The sequence below is a fragment of the Oryzias melastigma genome, linkage group LG8 (assembly GCF_002922805.2).
Source record: "Oryzias melastigma strain HK-1 linkage group LG8, ASM292280v2, whole genome shotgun sequence".
NCBI classification, from domain to species: domain Eukaryota; kingdom Metazoa; phylum Chordata; class Actinopteri; order Beloniformes; family Adrianichthyidae; genus Oryzias; species Oryzias melastigma.
Window position 1 is genome coordinate 24,248,814 of NC_050519.1, and position 18,106 is coordinate 24,266,919.

The following is an 18,106-nucleotide window of genomic DNA, read 5'->3' on the forward strand; positions in this document are numbered from 1 at the left end:
AAATAGTCCAAAAAACTATCAGAATGCCAGATTTTAAACCGTAACTTTTTAAAATTATTCTGAATAACAAAAGGCAGGAATATTATTCCAGAATAAATCAACTTAAACCTTAAATAACTTTCAATATTTTACTCTCCATAAAATATATTTTGTCAAAATTACACAAGTTAGAAATGAGCGCAAGTTAACATCAGGTCATTAATAACAATAAAATAAAATGATCTGGAGGGCCGGATAGAATTACACGGAGGGCCGGATCCGGCCCCCGGGCCTTGACTTTGACACGTGTGTTAAAAGGTTAAAAAGCTAGAGCCCAGAAACATTAACAACTAAGAAATTCAAACAAATATGGATGTCAGTTGGATGAGTCTGAATACTGGGACCCCCTGAAGACCATCCGGTCACCGTGGGAGTGTTGGGCCTGAAGACTGAAGGGATGTCAGAAACTTGTGCGGCTCTTTCAGGATGACTGTTGGTTTCTGTGGCTCCGCGTGCAGTCTGAGGAGCTGCCGTGCGCGTGCGCGGCGCTCCTCCCAGCTGGAGGAAAGAAAGTTGACCTCCCGCTCTGATCGATGACCCCAGGAGGACTTTCATATCCGTCTCCTTCCAAACATATGCTCACTTCCGGAGGAAAAACCCCGCGTGCGCGTCGATAGGTGTCACCGGAAGGTCCGCGAGGCCGGAGCGGAGGAATCGGCGTGCTCGAGCTCCGCGGGTTTTTGATCTGAGGCGGTGAGGAGGAGAGACGCCGCCGCTGGGAGCGCGTCCATCCGCCAGGCGCCACAGACGCCCGAGAAAAGAGGAAGCAGCTCCGCCCACAAAAGGAGCCGAGGCCGGAGGAAGAGAGCGGAGGGCAGGACGTGGACTTATCACGCGGCCCACGCGCTTCAAAAGTCCAAACTCGCCGCGGGATTTGCCCTCTTTGTCTCTCCGAACCGGACTCTACAGCTCGGGAGGGGCGCGCGCGCTCGGCCGCTAGAAACTTCGTCGCAGGAAAAGTTTGGTCTCGCGCTCAGAAGCGGCACGCGGAGCTACAGGTTATTTCGGGCCAGATTCTTTTTTTTTTTTTTTTTGTTCGGTGGGGGTTTCCAGCACCTGGGGGCCCGCGAGACTCTGGTAACTGGGGGTGGAGAAACACGCCCGCGAGGAAAATGGGTGAAGAAGACAAGTACAAGCTGGTCGTAGTGGGGGGAGGAGGAGTGGGGAAGAGCGCGCTGACCATCCAGTTCATCCAGGTGAGAGTGTTTGTGAGTCTGTGCGCGCGCGTGTTAAAGTCCGGGTTTGATACCGGACCAGCAGATTAGGACCGCCGCGATTAGTCGACTTATCGATGACTAATCGACTATTAAAATAGCCAATGACTAATTTAATCAACATTTTTTCTTTCATTTTTTAGGCTATTTAGGAGTTTTGCTAATTTTTCAGCTACATGCTAGCTGTTTTGGCTAATTTAAGCTTTTTTCAGTTTTTTTTTCAAGATAATTTCCCATTTAACTACTATTTTAGCTGGCCCTCAGCTTCAGCGTTAAAAGGCCTCAGCAATTTCAGATATTTGCTTCAGTGATTTCAGCTATCGATTTCCGCATCTTCAGCTATCAGCACTAGCATCTTCAGTGGCCAAATTCAGCTTTAAGCATTCACACTAGCATTATTGCAGGACTAGTTTTTCATTAGTTTAAAGCTAATGATGGTTAAGATGTGTGCTTTACATCCAGTTAGCATATGACCGGATTAGTCCATCCATCCATCCATCTTCTTGACCGCTTGTTCCCTTTCGGGGTCGCGGGGTGCCGGAGCCTATCCCGGCTACTGATGGGCGAAGGCGGGGTTCACCCTGGACAGGTCTCCAGTCTGTCGCAGGGCCTCAATCACACACATTCACTCTCACATTCACACCTAGGGGCAATTTAGAGTCACCAATGAACCTATGAAGCATGTTTTTGGACGGTGGGAGGAAGCCGGAGTCCCCGGTGAAAACCCACGCATGCACGGGGAGAACATGCAAACTCCACACAGAACACACAAAGGTCCCAGCCGGGAGTTGAACCGGGGCCTTCTCGCTGTGAGGCAAGAGCGCTAACCACTGCGCCACCGTGCAGCCCACCGGATTAGTCGACTAATCAAAAAAAATTGTTGATTAGTTGGCTATTAGAATAATGGTTCGTGGCACCCCCACAGCAGATGAAGGCTTGCTCGGTCCTCTGTAGCTCTGTGGTCCATAACGGTCTTGAAACTGTAGAGTGGATGAGCGACCTGTCTGCCTTCAGTAGTGAACAAAAAATATTTAAGTTATACAAAAGAAATACTCATTTCTGCATGGTGTTTTTTGGAGGTGGTGTACAGCAACACTTCAGTGAAAATCAACTGCAGTATATCAGATAAAGTTCTATTTAAACTAACAGGCACGGCAGTGGGAGGCCTATGATGTGGGTTTTGCCCTCTCTACAGCAAAATAATTCTTGACATCATACCAAAGCCTCTAGTCCAAAAGAAAACGGCTGCAATTATTACTTCGGACCAATGAACAATGAGGTGTACTTACTCTTTGTTGAGTTTGGACTTTTTATGGTCTAAATCAGGAGTGTCAAACTCAATCACACAAGGGGCCAAAATCCAAAACACACCTTAGATCGCGGGCCGAACAGGATAAACGTTTATGGAACATACTAAAAGCAAGTGGTTAAAACTTTAAAACCGTAACTTTTTACCACAATTATGAATAAAAGCAGACAGGAATATTATTCCAGAGTAAATCAACTTAAACCTTAAATAACTTTCAATATTTTACTCTCCATAAAAATATATTTTGTCAAAATTATAAAAGTTAGAAATAAGCGCAAGATAACATCAGACCATTAATAATACAATAAAATGATCTGGAGGGCCTGATAGAATTACCCAAAGGGCCGGATCCGGCCCCCGGGCCTTGACTTTGACATGTGGTCTAAACAATGAAGGGATGTGTAAGCGAGCCAGGAATTCTCTGATTCTGGTCTAACCTGGTTTAGGAGCATGCAAAAACCCAATCAGGGCCGTTTCTAGCATTATGGGGCCCCAGGCAAGATGCTGTTTAGGGGCCCCCATTATATAAACTGTAATGAATATATTCCTAACCCATCTGGTCTACTGAGATAGTACAATGTACAACACTTCATGAACAAAACATGCTAACTTTAAATTGAACCACTCAGGCATGTTAAACTGGTCAAAGCAAACCTGCTATAAATCTCAAATAAATTTAGTATTTTTAAAAATGTTTATTTTAAATGAACACAATCTGATAGAGCAACAAGTGCAATAACAAAAAACAAATGAACACCTAGATAATGCTTAATGGTCTCAGTCTTTCACCTATCACCATATTACTTAAAAACAACACATTTACAGGGACAGTTACAGTGTTTTGTCCTCAAAATGTCTGATTTCTGCCTTTTTTATTTGCAGTCATCCAACTAAATCTGCTTGATCTTTTCCCATTTCTCTCATGAAAACAGTTTAAGTAGGTGAGAGGTAGTGCTGTCACAAGCCATTATTTTAATAGTCGACTAATCAGATTATTTTTTCTGATTCGACTAATCGGGTCATGCGCAACTGGATGTAAAGCACACATCTTAACCGTCATTAGCTTTAAACTAACTAAAAATTGGATAAATACCATTACTTATGATAATGCTAGCATGAATGCTGTAAGCTGAAATTGGCCGCTGAAGATGCTAGTGCTGATAGTTGAAGATGCTGAAATTGAAAGCTGAAAACGCTGAAGATATTATCTGAAGATGCTGAAGCTGATAGCCAGCTAAAATATTAGTTAAGCGAAATTAGCCTAAAAAAAACTGAAGAAGCCTAAGTTAACCAAAACAGCTAGCATGTAGCTGAAATATTAACTAAACTCCAAAATAGCCTAAAAAACCTTAATAAAAGCCAAAAAAAATCCTAAAAGTTAGCAGAATGTCATTCTAACTTTCAACTTTACTACACTCTGACTCCATATAATATAAAGTAACGACTAATAGACTATTAGTCATCGACTGTTTTAATAGTCGTTTAGTTGTCAATTAGTCGAGTAGTTTTGGCAGCTCTAATGAGAGATCGGAGCATCTTCTTTTTCAGAGAAAGTAAAATGAGAACTTATTTGAAATGTCCTTCTGCTACTGCATCCATCCTGAGGAAATCGGAGAGTACTGATGGTCAATCAGCTGGGTCTGCAGACACCAGCTGATGTAAATGTTCAGATGATGCTTTCAGAGGGAGGTCCTGATGGTTCTGATGGTTCTGGAGCTCTCTGGTCAGGACGTTAAGGAGATCCCTCTTCCTTCGTGTCTGGATTTCCAAAATACTATAGATTTGCTCTTGCAGAGGCAAAGGTCCTTAAATCATTGAGCAAAAAAGATCACAAGTGCATATTACTATTTTACAAATACAGTGATATTGCAGTAATAAAAAAATGTTTTATATGAAACGTTGTGTTTGCATTGTTTCTTTAAAGCTTTCACTCAGTTACAAAACCTTTTACTCACTGTACTGGTTCGTATACAATAATAATGATTAAGATGAACGATCCACTGCCTCAGGACGCTAAAATAGTCATCCCTGATAAAATATTTTCATATTGATGTGAATTTTAAAACAGTACTACACTTCTAGTTGGGAGATACTCACAACCTTAGGAAACCAATCCTAAATAAACCAGATTATCTTTCTAAGAGGCTGTACTTACTTTTCACATGTACCGGTAGTCAATTGTGTTATTGCTTTGCTGCTTCAGTGTTTGTCTAACCCAGCATTTCTCCTGCAGTCGTACTTTGTGTCGGACTATGACCCAACCATTGAGGACTCCTACTCCAAGTCGTACACTGTGGACGGGAAGGTGACCCGGCTGGACAGTAAGCGCCAGCTCATTCCTCCCGTGTGTGTCAGCAGGGTGTGTTGGGGCGTTGTTGGAAAGGGCTGGGTGTGTGAGCTGTGGTTGGACTCGGCGTGTTTGCTCTCTGGATGTTCGATGCCTTGTTGGGACTTGTGCCGTTGACAGCAGTGTTGGATCATACTGGTGTTTCACTGCTCTCATATGTGAATCATCAGATGCTCAAGCTCAGCTTTTCTTCCAAATTTATTTTTGAAGTTTCCAGGATGTACCTCAGGCAGCTGACTCCTAAAAAAATCCTTTAAAAAGCCTTTTGAAGTACAAGCTCACAACTTCATTTTTTTAGAATATATTTTCTGGAGGATAAGTCTCAGGAAACAAAAAAAAGTATTCCGACTAGAAGGAGGACTTTAACATTGACTGTAAAAGTAGGAACTGGACTGAGCAACCTCTCCTCTCATGTTCCAGATAGGAAGTACCAGCGGGTTGCAAGAAGGTTAAAGTCCCTTTGACTTCCATTGAGAAATAGACTGTTATTTATAAGTCATTTTATTTGTCACTAGGGCTGCCACGATTAGTCGGCTAATCGCCTATTAAAATAATCGACTAATTTAATAGTTGATTAGTCGTTACTTTATATTATATGGAAGCACATTGTAGTAAAGTTGAAAGTTATAGTGACATTCTGTTAGCTTTTTGGACTATTTTGGCATTTATTAAGGTTTTAAGATATTTTGGAGAGTTTAGCTAATATTTCAGCTGCATGTTAGCTGTTTTGGCTAACTTAGACTTTTTTAAAAACAATTTTCGGCTAATTTGGCATTTAACTAATATTTTAGCTGGCTATCGGCTTAAGCGATTTCAGCTATTAGCTTAAGCGATTTCAGCTATCAATTTCAGCATCTTCAGCAGTCAAATTCATCTTACAGCATTCACACTAGCATTATCACAGGTAATGTTACACATCTAGTTTTTAGTTAGTTTAAAGCTGATGATGGATAAGATGTGTGCTTTACATCCAGTTTGCGCGTGACCAGATTAGTCGACTATTGAAATAATTGTTTGTGGCAGCGCTATTTGTCAGAATAACCGTTCTTTCTCTGATGCTTCCTTCTTAATATCTTCTTTCGAATCCTATTTTTAAAAGATATTTTTTCTTTATCGCAAATTATTCAAGTTATAAGCTGACTCAGTAAAAGCATGTGGCTCCGCCTAAAATGTTTGACAGATTTTCCTGAGCCGCTTTAAGTGAGAGGGGTATGGGCTTCCAACAAACCAGAACAAGCTCTTAGTAGTACATAGACATGAACAGATGTTCAATAAACTTGTTCAATAGACATAAACAATGGATCAAAAACATATTTTTGGCACAAATGGAACCCCATACAGCCCAGACTCTGCCAGCCTCACCCTTCAGTCACACAGTTGAGTTTGAGAACCCTTTCATGAAGGCTTTCTGAGGACATGCTGGAGCAGGTTTTTGAGACAATCGAGGACTGAGACTGCTTCAGAATGGACTGGTTTTTGCCAAACTGTGTTTGTGTTTCAGTTTTGGACACAGCCGGTCAAGAGGAGTTCGGAGCGATGAGGGAGCAGTACATGCGCTCAGGAGAGGGCTTTTTACTGGTGTTCGCTCTGAACGACCGGGGCAGGTGAGTTCCTGTTGGATCTGTCTTTACGTGTGTGTTTGTTTCTGCCGGATAAATTGTGGTTCTACTGTTGAAGGTTTCTCAACCCGGTTAAATCGGTCAATTCAGGTTACTAACTGATGCTCACAGCAAATGGTAACACTTTAATTTACTGGAGATCACATGGTTTAAAGATAGTAATCCTGCCACAAACAAGTATTTTAATGGTCGACTAATCACTGACTATTTTTTCAGATTAGTTGACTAATCGTAACTGCTCTAAAAGGTAGCCTCACGTAAGGTGAAATGCCTGGTGTATTTCAAAGCGATTGTCCATCGTATTGCGTCCATACCACAATCATGCCGTCTAGTTCATACTAAGGTTGGTCGGTTTTGCTTGCGACTGTCTGCAATAACAGGGACAAACTTCTCAACCCTGATGTGATTGTCTCCAGTGATTCAGTGCTTTGGCACCTTCAACATGGACAACATTGCACTCATACACTTGCTGCGTCGGTGAATGATCAGGTACACAATGAGGCAGAGGAGAAAGTGGTTTGTTCATTCACCAAACAGAAACGGGAATCCCCTTTGCTGGGACAAGATATGCGTGTTTTACAAGATGGCTAAGTGCACTTCAGGTACTTTCCCATGTCAATTGACAGGTTTTATGATCTTCTCCATAGAGTAGAACCCCTTATTACTCATACAAGGACACACAACATGTCTGTCTGTCCCGCCAAACAACTTTCACTGACACTTCGAATACTCTCAAGCGGCAATTCACAGTAAAGTGGTGCTGACAGTTGTTGTTGAAGCCTTTGTTTTAATCCTACTTCTGCAAACTAGAAATCACAAAGACTTTTGAGCTCACAGAGCCAAGCAAATTAACTGGAACTGAGATCCTGGAGATCTGATAGAGCCCAGTCTTTTCTTATCTTATGGTTTCAAAATACATCTTTATTTTTATAGACAAACTACTTTGTGAATCCCAGAGGGAGAGTGAAAGTGTTGCTGCTCTCTTCAAAATGGTAGTTAAGGGCTGGCTGAGCTGCTGTTGGTGGGAGTGATCATCTGTACCAGTCAGAGATGGAACTTCTGCTCTTTCTGCTTCACAGCTGTTCTGGATACCAGATTGACTGTGTTCATAAAGTACAGCTTTAATTTAGGGCTGCCACGATCAGTCGACTAATCGACAGCTGATCGCCTATTAAAATAGTTAACAACTAATTTAATAGTCAATTAGTCTTTACTTTAGCTTATAATAATATTTTTTTATTTCTCTGGGACAGTGCACAATAAAATCATTGCATGCAATGAACCAGAATCAGCCCAGCGGTTATTTTTCATCTGTTGTCCCTGGACAGATGTTAAGATTGGCAACCTAAAAAGCTAAAAACAGCAGGTTTATATAGCAGGACTCTTCAACCTGCAGATCCACATGTGTCTCTTTTATCTCTCCATTGTGGCTCCTTAACCAAACATTAAATAAGTCATGGAGACTGCTGATCCAGACATGTCGACCGTCAGAGTCAGCAGCTCCTGATAATGTCTGTCTAACCAAAACTACCTAAAGAAAACAAATAAACAAAGCCTGAAAACTAAGACTACCAAGATCCAACAACAAACTAAAATAACAAAACCCAGCAGAGTAAGACTGATGATGATAAAGAGGGGAAAAAGAACAAAAATCAATAAATAAAAGAAAAATAAAATGACATTTTTTTAAAGTAAGGATTACTTAATTAGCATTTATTTAATTTAGATTATTTAAATGTATAAATTGATGTCTGAGGTTCACATAGATGATAAACTATGTAGGTTTTTACATCCTGTTGACCTGAAGACGTCTTGTTTGATCAACTCTACCTCCAGAATGAACAGATTTTATATGCAAAACTTGGAAAAAAGTTTGATCATTTATGAGTTAAAAGCACATATTATCTTGTGCTGAACAGCATTGGTTACTAGCTGTTCAGAGCTGATCTGAGATGATCCTGATTGGCACAGGGCAGCTTTTATTTTGAAAATAAATTATTTAAGCTTCTGTGACACGTTAAAAAAAAAATCTAGATTTGACATATTCTAGGTTCTTTTTGTATTTTTGCTTTTGTTAATGCCAAAAAATAGTCTTAATTCATATTAATTATTAAAAAACCATTGGTCATGAATGTAAATCCAAATTTCTTAAAGGCTTAAGTAAGACTATGCGGCTCCTTCTAGGTTCTGATCAGTAGAAAATGAGCCCAAATGGATCTTTTACTGTTAAAGGTAGGCGACCGCTGATATATGGAGTCAGAGTGTTGTAAAGTTGAAGGTTATAATGGCATTCTGCTAGCTTTATGGACTGTTTTGGCATTTATAAAAGTTTTTTTTGGATAATTTGGAGTTTAGCAAATATTTCAGCTACATGCTAAGTATTTTTGACTAACTTAGGCTTTTTTTTTGTTTCTATCCTAATTTGGCATTTAGCTAATATTTTAGCTGGCTATCAGCTTCAGCGTTTTCAGCTATGAGCTTCAGCGATTTCAGCTTCAGCATCTTCAGCGGCCAAATTCAACTTACAGCATTCACGCTAACATTATCGCATGTAATTCAGGGGTCTGCAACCTGTGGCTCTTTGACTCCTCCATTGTGGCTCTCATGGTTAAAGAAAAATACAAATGATTTTCTATTTGAAAGTAAAATAGCGACGCTGGTCAATTAAAGTCGCAATAAAACATTTTGACAGATTTTTTACCACCAAAATTAATTATTGTATGGTCAGAAATCATACTTGGAATACATTGGATTATAAGAAAAATTTCCTTTTGTTGAAAATTAAAGGGTTTAAGTGATCCTTATGGTCAGAAAAATACAGTATGGGTCACTTATTTCTAATTTTTCAATGTCTGGCTGAGATAAACCAAGAATTGTAAAATAAGTTTTTTATTTTTCTTTCACTGCTGACATGACACTACCTACTTTTGCTGCATTAAGACCATCAAAAAGGGTAGAAGGATTTCATGCAAACCTCTGACAAAAGTTATCAAGCATTTAATTTTTAATGGGCATTTTTTTCTTCATATTTATGTTTAAGTAAAAAGCTGCAGTAGCATAAACATGAATTTGTGTCTTATGTTTCTTAAAGGAGAGTTTGTGGCTCTTTCTGGATGTTAGTCAGTGAGAAATGGACCTGAATGGCTCTTTAAGTGTTGAAGGTTGCAGACCCTTACTTGGGTGGAATGAAGGGGAAGTTGGAGCATGAGTGCTGAGAAGGATTTTGTTAACCACGTTTTTATACCTTTAGAACAACGTTTCCACGTTGCTTCAGGCAGTGCTGTCTCATGACTTTTTGCATGAACTCTATTGACACAAATGCCAAGACTAACACATGAACATAACAGTACGATTAAATCAATCATGTTCACTACATACAGACGTTTGCATTTGTTATCATTAGTAACTTATCCCGTTTGCTCACAGCGGAGCGTGTTTAGATGGAATGGACTTGTAGTCGCTACACAGTACATAACATGAAATCCAACAAGTGCAAGAGCATGATGGATGCTAAAGAGTTAGAAGTGTTGTTTTGATAGTGGATCATAAGAGAGTTCAAACAGATAGGTTTCAAGTGAGGATGTGAAAAGAGTGGGAGACGTTCTATCTGTGAGGTCAGAGGGAAGTGAGTTCCTGAGCTGGGACAGACCAGTGAATAGAGGAAGAGGAGCTGATGAAGCTGAAGGAGTGAGTTCAGGGCAGCGGGACCTGGAGAGCATGTTTCAGTGAAGCAGCATCTTCTGAAGGGAGGAGGGGGAGAGATTTTTGAGATGTTAAGTCTGTCAGGGAGTCCAGTTTGAACACACAACCTGCAATAGAAACAAGTCTAAAAAGGACAAAAGATGTTGATTAGTCAGGCTTAGAAGCATTAAGATCACAGAAGTTCAAATCAGAAGAGAGGCCTTTACCTTCAGAGGTCAAAGACGACCAAAGAGTAGCGCTACCACAAACAATCGTTTTAATAGTCGACGAATCACCAAATATTTTTTACGATTACTTGACTAATCGGGTCATTTACAAACTGGATGTAAAGCACACATCTTACCCATAATTATCTGTAAACTAACTACAAACTAGATATATATCATCACCTGTGATAATACTAGTGTGAATGCTGTAAGATGAATTTGGCTGCTGAAGATGCTAGTTCTGATAGCTGAAATCACTGAAGCTGATAGCCAGCTAGAATATTAGTTAAATGAGATATTAGCCTAAAAAACTGAAAAAAGCCTAAGTTAGAAAATAGCTAGCATGTAGCTGAAATATTAGCTAAACTCCAAATTAGCCTAAACAATAAATGCCAACATGCTCCAAAAAGCTTGCAGAATGCTATCATAACCTTCAACTTTCTACACTCTGACTCCATATAATATAAAGTAATGACTAATCAACTATTAAATTAGTCGTCGACTATTTTAATAGTTGATTAGTCGTTTTTAGTCAACTGATCGTGGCAGCCCTACCAAAGTGTGACCCACTGTTTCACAAACTGTTTTAGTTTGGAGATGCTGATGATTTTCATGTGTGAGCAACTTCAAAATGTCTGTTTCATACTGGGACATGGCGTCTTTTACAAGGAGGAGGTCTTCAGCTTACTGCAGGAAGGCAGATCCTTCAGTGAGATCCAGAGAACCTCACCAACATGCCAAAGATCCTCTACATGTGGCTCTGGAGGACTTAGTGCTGCATTAGCAGCTGGTAGGTTTTGACTGAAACACAATTCTTTTAATCTTTTTCACACACTAGTCTAAACTGAAGAGTTGCAGAGTCTGCTCCTAAAAATAGTCTGGTAGTCTTTGTGTTTTCTGAAAAATTGCGTGAGAGAGCCACAGAGACCGGTCCGACTGAGACTTCAGCAGCGTGTTGCAGCTTCTGCACGCCGCATCACGTGGTAGAGTTGTATCTGGTCAGAACTTGGCTGTTGCTGCACGCAGCAGGAAGTTCCTGACTGTGATGACATCTGCAGCTTCATCTTGGTCACTGAACTCCTGATAACTTATGACAGTGCTGGGTTTTTGGATCTTTAGTCATCTGTAATCCCAAATAAGTTACATTTTCTTTGACTGCTGTGCTATTTATAGAAGTTAGAACACAATGTTTAAGAGGAAATGACTTGCATTCCTTTAAGTTTAGACAAAGTCCTGATGCTTTTGAACATAATTTGAAGAGGGAACCTGTGAGGAGTTTAAGAATAATGTGGTGTCATCTGCCAGCTGACTGATGAGAATCAGAAATCCCATCAACATCACTAGACTTTATATATCTGCAGAATACCTGTGCAGCCAGAAGAAAAAGGTACACAGAGACTGGACACTCCCGTCGTATTCCTCTCTGATGAAAGAATCTGTGAGAGGTGCCAGCACTCAACTTAACACAACTATTTCCATTTGCATGCAGTGTTTTGACTGCACTACATGTATAACCCCCAAAACCCAACTTTTCAAGACTATAGAATATAAAAGGGTGCTCAACAGTACCAAACCCCTTACAAAAATCAAGGAAGAAAATGAAAAAAAAAAAAAAAAAAAAAAAAAAAAAAAAAAAGGAAGAAAATGAAGCTTACATCAGTAATGAGGTCTGAATAAGTCAAATAAGTGAATAAGTCCAGCACTAATTTTGGATAGTTTGGAATGCATCTGTCTTTCATGAAACCTGTGTGATTCTCATCTATTACGGTATCAAGTACACTTTTAATCTCATGGCTAATATTATACCACCTTGAGTCATGCTGGCAGGGAGCGTCATATTTGTGATACTTTCTGTATTAACATCTAGTAAAAAGAGAGTTTAGAGTTCTGAGAAAAGCGTATAAAATTCTGCTGTTGTTCCGTCATTCCCTGGGGGCTGGTTGTTTTTCAAATTAATTGGATCTGAAACTTCCTGTATCAAAATGAAAGAATCACATCCCAGTTTATCTTCTTCACTGACTGTTTTTATGTTATTCAATGAATCACAAAGTGAAAGCACTGCTTCCTGATTGAAGTTTGTCTTATAAAGTTTAGTGTAATAATCATGACAAAAATTGGAAATAACTTATTTATCATTTGATAAAGATTCAAGCTTGTCCATTCCTCTTTGGAGAAGTTTATCGGGCATCTCCAAGGAGTCTACCCGTTGCTCCAGAGCAGCCATCTTCATGCTAGCATCTTCGACATCATTAGCCACAGCATCCGCCTTGTTACTAAAACCAACCATTTTGTCCTCAGTAGCATCCGACCTGTTATTAATGAACTCGGTTATGCTGGCAAGCTGGGTGTAAATGTCATCTTTAGACGATGGTGTAGGCTGGGTTTGAGTCTTTTTCTTTGAAACAGGTGGCTTACTTGGGGTTCGCAGCAGCTCTTCCTCAAAGACGTCACCATTCCATCAGCATCCTTTGAATAGTTGCGGTCACCGCTAGTTTGCACGCCTGAGCTCACTCCAGCACTGCCAGGAGTTTGCCACAGCCAAATATTCACATTTTTTCACCATGGTGATCATAGAAGTTTAGAAGAATATTCAAAAGTAAACTTTACAAAGTAAGGTTCATCGCTAAATAGCTTTTTCACAACTTTTAAAATCAAAGTAGGTGCAGAGCAAAGTAAAAACGGACCGACTAGGGCGCCATCCTGGAACTAAAGATTAGATATGACTTGATTTGTGGATCATCACAGTTAAAAAAAAAAAAAGGAAGTTCTGTATTCAGTGTAATTTTGTTTTTCTTGTTGGCTGCCCTTTTGCCCTCCATCTAAATGTTTACTGCTTCCTCAAGTCTCTACTGCTACTACCCCAGTCAGAAAACACCTGTCAGATCTGGCTGCAAGCTGTCCTCCTCCAGTCTCTCTTCAGAGCGGTACATTCTTTCACTACCGTCTGCCTCCCTGAAGGCCCTCCCCATTCTGCAGGAGTCTTGGATTTTGAAGCTTTATTGTTGGGAAAATACTGGAGTGTTCTGACAGGAAAAGACTTTTCACTCGAGATGCACCTTAGCCTGTTACAGGCGTAGGATAACGGAACCATGACGTCATTTTCTGTATTGCCCTGAGACGGTGAGGTTCACGGCTGGTGAGGCTCTGACGTCATCAGATTTACAAACATATGAACCCTAAAGAGCAGCTTATTCACCACTTGATTTTTTTTTATTTCAACATTTTCTTCTTTTTACAAAGTGTAGCATAGAAGAAAATGACTAAAATTGTTGTTATTCACTTACTTCGTCTTTTGAATGAAATCTGTGTGGAGATCCTTCTGAAGAAACAGATGGATAACCTGTAGAAGTCTGTCTTTTTCTTTCTTCAGTTTTAAAGTGTCTCAATTAGGGCTGCCACAATTAGTCGACTAATTAGCAACAACTTTGTTATTCTTTAGCGGTTTCACACTCTCTGGACTCACCAGCGCCCTCTGCCTCGAGGCAGGTGCACTGCCTCAACACAGTGAATACATTTGAAACTAAATGTACACACCCCTCTTTCAACAGTTACCATGAGGTCCAGAAGTTTCACACCCAGATCCTGAGAGTGAAGGATCGAGATGACTTCCCCATGGTTCTGGTGGGAAACAAGGCTGACCTGGAGCAGCAGAGAGTGGTAAGAGATTTCTCTCAGACCCTCTGGAAAGAAGTGGAATCCAGACAAACACTGACTCAAGAGTCAAAGTCTGGGAGAAGTCCAGTCAGAAAACCACTTCTGCTAAAAGTGGCTGACTGCTTCAGCCCTCTGTGGGACTGAACACTGACTGAAGTGAGCTCCTGGTTCAGAGATGACTGACCAACACTCTTGTTTGTGTGCAGATCTCCAGAGAGGATGCCCAGAGCTTTGCCCAAGAGAACAGTATTCACTATATGGAGGCCTCAGCCAAGAACCGCTACAATGTGGAAGAAGTGTTCATGGAGCTGGTGGACATAATCAGGTGGAGCCGTGCTCTCTGTGGCTCTCTGTATTTTCTGAAATGGTTTAGATTATTGCTATTATTTTAGCTCAGTTTGTTCATATAGACCCAGTTCATACACACAAGGCAGGGACATTTCCAGATGTTATAATCCAGTTTAGTCCAGATGATCCAATACTGACAGATTACAGATGTATTTTAACGACAGGCTGTAGAAGCGACTGATGCATCACATCAAAGGGCGGCGGCAGAGTAGAACTCCCTCAGTGTTAGGAAGCTTAGAGCTGTGCTCTGGGTCACTGATGTCAGAGAGAATGTGGTTGATGACTTAAAGCTACGGAAGAGTAATGGTAAGAGGCTGTTGTTGGGGGTGAAGGGAAACTGGGACTCTCCGCCCTGGATTTGGACTGTGGAACCTGCAGTCTCATTTCTGAGTCATGGAGACATTCCAGGATCTTTCTGGCTCCCTTCCAGAAATTTTCCATGGAATTTGAAGTTGAGCAAAGATCTGGAATAATTCCAACATCAACACTTTCCATGGAAAATACCAAAACACATGGGAGTTATTTAGAGATTAGAATAAACATGACGAGGCTGCAGGCAAGCAAAGATGGTTTCATATATTTGTCTGATGAACTTCACTGGAGTCAATGATTTTTAATGAGACAAAGATTAATATTTGTGATTAGTTTGTCAATGTCACTCTGTGTCTGTTTCCACACTTCTGGTTAATCATCAGCTCCTCCATGACCAAAGCTGATCCGGCTGCATGGAACCGCATCGCACAGCCTCAGTATTCCTGATGCACTCTGCTGGAGTTTATCTGTGCACGTGGCTGAGGAGTGCATGGAACAGAAAATACCACCTGCATTCAACCAGAATGCAGGTTCTGGCATCCTGTCAAAGAATTCCCATGTTCATGTCCCACTGTCCTTCAGATTCCAGTAGTTTGTGTTAGAAGTCATGGGAAGTTACAGCTGTGTGTCATAATTAGTGCTGCCACAATCGATTATTTTAACAGTCGACTAATCAGGTCATACTTGAACTGGATGTAAAGCACGCATCTCAACCATCATTAACTTTAAACTAACTACAAACTAGATATACAGCATTACCTGTGATAATGCTAGTGTGAATGCTGGAAGATGAATTTGACTGCTAAAAATGCTGAAGCTGATAGACAGCTAAAATATTAGTTAAATGCCAAATTAGCCTAAAAAACTGAAAAAAGCCTAAGTTATCTAAAACAGCTAGCATGCAGCTGAAATATTAGCTAAACTCCAAAATGGCCTGGAAAACTGGGAAAAAAGCCTAAATGGCCACAGGGGTCACCAACCTTTATGAAACTGAGAGCTTTTCATTGGTACTGAGTCATACGAAGAAATTTGAAATAACAAATTTGTTCAGTTTACCTTCAGTTCTACATTATTAATAATAATAATGATCCTCCTCTATGTGAAGACTCTGATTTCTCACCATAAGTATCAACAATGACAACAAGCTAGGAAACAAACATCAATATTCAGAACTTTATTAATCTGTAATTGTTACATTTTCAGATGATTACTTACATCACTACATTTCATGGGAAAATGTCTCATTATGTTGTTCCATGTTTATCAACTATGCAATGTTAAAGAAAAATCAACTTACACAGTTTTAAACAAATCTTGAACATTTTGAACCAATGACAGAATCTGCAGCATTTAAAAAAAATTAATGATCTGTTAAGTGGAGTAGGTCAGAGGTCACCTTATCTAAAGTTCACGAATCATGAACATATTTTTAAGATGTTTTCAGTTTTACGTCTATGTAAATGTAAGTGTAATTTAAAAAAATAGCGAAATAATACATTTAAAGTGTAGACGCAGCTCACAAGTGAGTAGTTCTAATTTTAGAAGAGACCTGAGGGCACCTTGTGGGGTCCTTGGGGGCCTGTGGGCACCAGGTTGGTGACCCCTGAGTCAGCATGTAGCTGAAATATTAGCTAAACTCCAAATTAACCTAAAAAACCTTAATAAATGCCAAAATATTCCATAAAGCTAACAGAGTGTCACTATAACTTTGTAACTTTATAACTACACTCTGACTCCATATAATATAAAGTAATGACTAATCGACTATTTTAATAGTCGATTAGTCGTCGATTAGTCAGCTAATCGTGGCAGCTCTACTGAGGAGTAACTGCACCTTCTGAGTGAGACCTTCTCTGATTGGTCCAGCTCCCGTCATGTGATCATGCACAGAAGACACAATTCTGTAACCACACTGAGGCAACAGCATGGGCAACAAGCGTTAGTTTTGATGTTCAGCTTGTGTTGCAGCATGATGACGCGACAGCATGAAGGTCTGCTCTGCAGAGAAACGTTTCAACACTTTCCTGCAGATTTGTTTGTTTTCCCACAGAATGAAGGTGTGAGAGCCGAACCCTTTGAGTGGTGATCTTCACAGTCTGGGGTTTAATCACAAACGAGCTCACATTGACTCATCCTCTGCTCTTCATTTGCAGGAGGTTTCAAGAGATGGAAAGTCCTCCTCCCCAAGCTCAGCACACAGGCAAACAGAAGAGTGGTGGCTGTCCCTGTGTCCTCCTCTGAGCCCCGTTACCATGGATACCAGCCCCATCCCTCTGCAGCTTGTACAAAAAGATGTGTGTGCCAGTGATTGTCTGCATATGTGGATCTGTGTGAGTGTGTACATGTGGTTGTGTGTGTGCATATACGTGCTTGTGAGTGAGTGGTTGCATCTGTGTGTGACAAACATGGTGCAGCCCATTTCCCTGAATTCTTTTGCACCGTAGTTTGAATCATCGTGACGCTTCGGTGTGGGGAGAGGACCTGAAGGGGGTTGTGTTGACTGAAGCTGTGTGACGCTGCAGCAGCTTCACACCGGTACCACCATTTCTTGCTGGCTGTCTGTGTCAGCAGAGCTTTTGCTGTCCGTGGTGGATCCGTTTGCTGCTGGCCTGTCAGAAGAGCGGATGATTCATGAGCTGGAGAATGTGACACACCCAGCATGAGTCAGGCTGCTGCCGTCCTGCATGACGTCCTGAAGGGGGCGACAGAGCCTCACCAGGAGGAGGAACGAGGGAAGAGATGAAGCAGTTCATGGTCTTCCTCCCTGGAGAAGCTCACAGCACTTTCATGAAGTTTTGATTGTGACATCAGAGGCTGAGGATGCAGTTTTAGTGTTAGTGCCACAGTTGAGGGGTGGGGCTGTGGCGTGGAGGGAGGGAGGGAGGGTCTAAATCCAGCCTCACTGTTGTCTCAGAAGGTCCAAACTGAGGGATCAGAAGCCAAAGATGAAGTTCAGATTTGTCTCTGCAGCAAACGGCCTTCCTTTCTCCGACTGATTTCCTTTTCTCTTCAGCACTGCGGGCCTGCAGACTCAGTTCCTGCACCGAAGACAGTATTTGAACAATCACAGCTCAGAGTTCCTTCTGGAAACTTCTCTGCTGATTTAGACTGAAACGATGGTAAACTGAAGAACTGCGATGTCCAGTTTTGTATTCTCTTATGTTTTTAATGATCTAATCACAAACTATTATCTGCATATATGTATAACAGTTTAATCACTTTTGTACATCAATAAAACTTTTCTATAAACTTTTCTTTGACTTCTTTCTTAAATAAAATTGTCTGCAGGTATTTCTGAGAAGTTTTTGTTTTTTAAGATGTTTTTTAAGCACAATGTTCAGAATTCTTTTGACTCC

The 18,106-nt window shown here is 40.7% G+C and overlaps 1 protein-coding gene across 1 annotated transcript; it reads left to right on the forward strand.

The window, feature by feature from the left end:
• Positions 1–395: 395 nt before the first annotated feature.
• rras (RAS related) lies at positions 396–18,004 on the forward strand. Its single transcript, XM_024272733.2, has 6 exons — positions 396–1,235; positions 4,796–4,883; positions 6,411–6,513; positions 13,985–14,093; positions 14,297–14,415; positions 16,904–18,004. The coding sequence occupies exons 1-6, from the start codon at positions 1,152–1,154 to the stop codon at positions 16,989–16,991; spliced, it is 591 nt and encodes a 196-aa protein (XP_024128501.1). The 5' UTR covers positions 396–1,151; the 3' UTR covers positions 16,992–18,004.
• Positions 18,005–18,106: the final 102 nt, after the last annotated feature.

Excerpts from the sequence above, each read along its gene's own strand:
- rras (XM_024272733.2), top strand. The coding sequence starts at position 1,152 with ATGGGTGAAGAAGACAAGTACAAGCTGGTCGTAGTGGGGGGAGGAGGA. Across the intron at positions 1,236-4,795 it reads TGACCATCCAGTTCATCCAG|TCGTACTTTGTGTCGGACTA; the intron begins GTGAGAGTGTTT and ends TTTCTCCTGCAG. Across the intron at positions 4,884-6,410 it reads GAAGGTGACCCGGCTGGACA|TTTTGGACACAGCCGGTCAA; the intron begins GTAAGCGCCAGC and ends TTTGTGTTTCAG.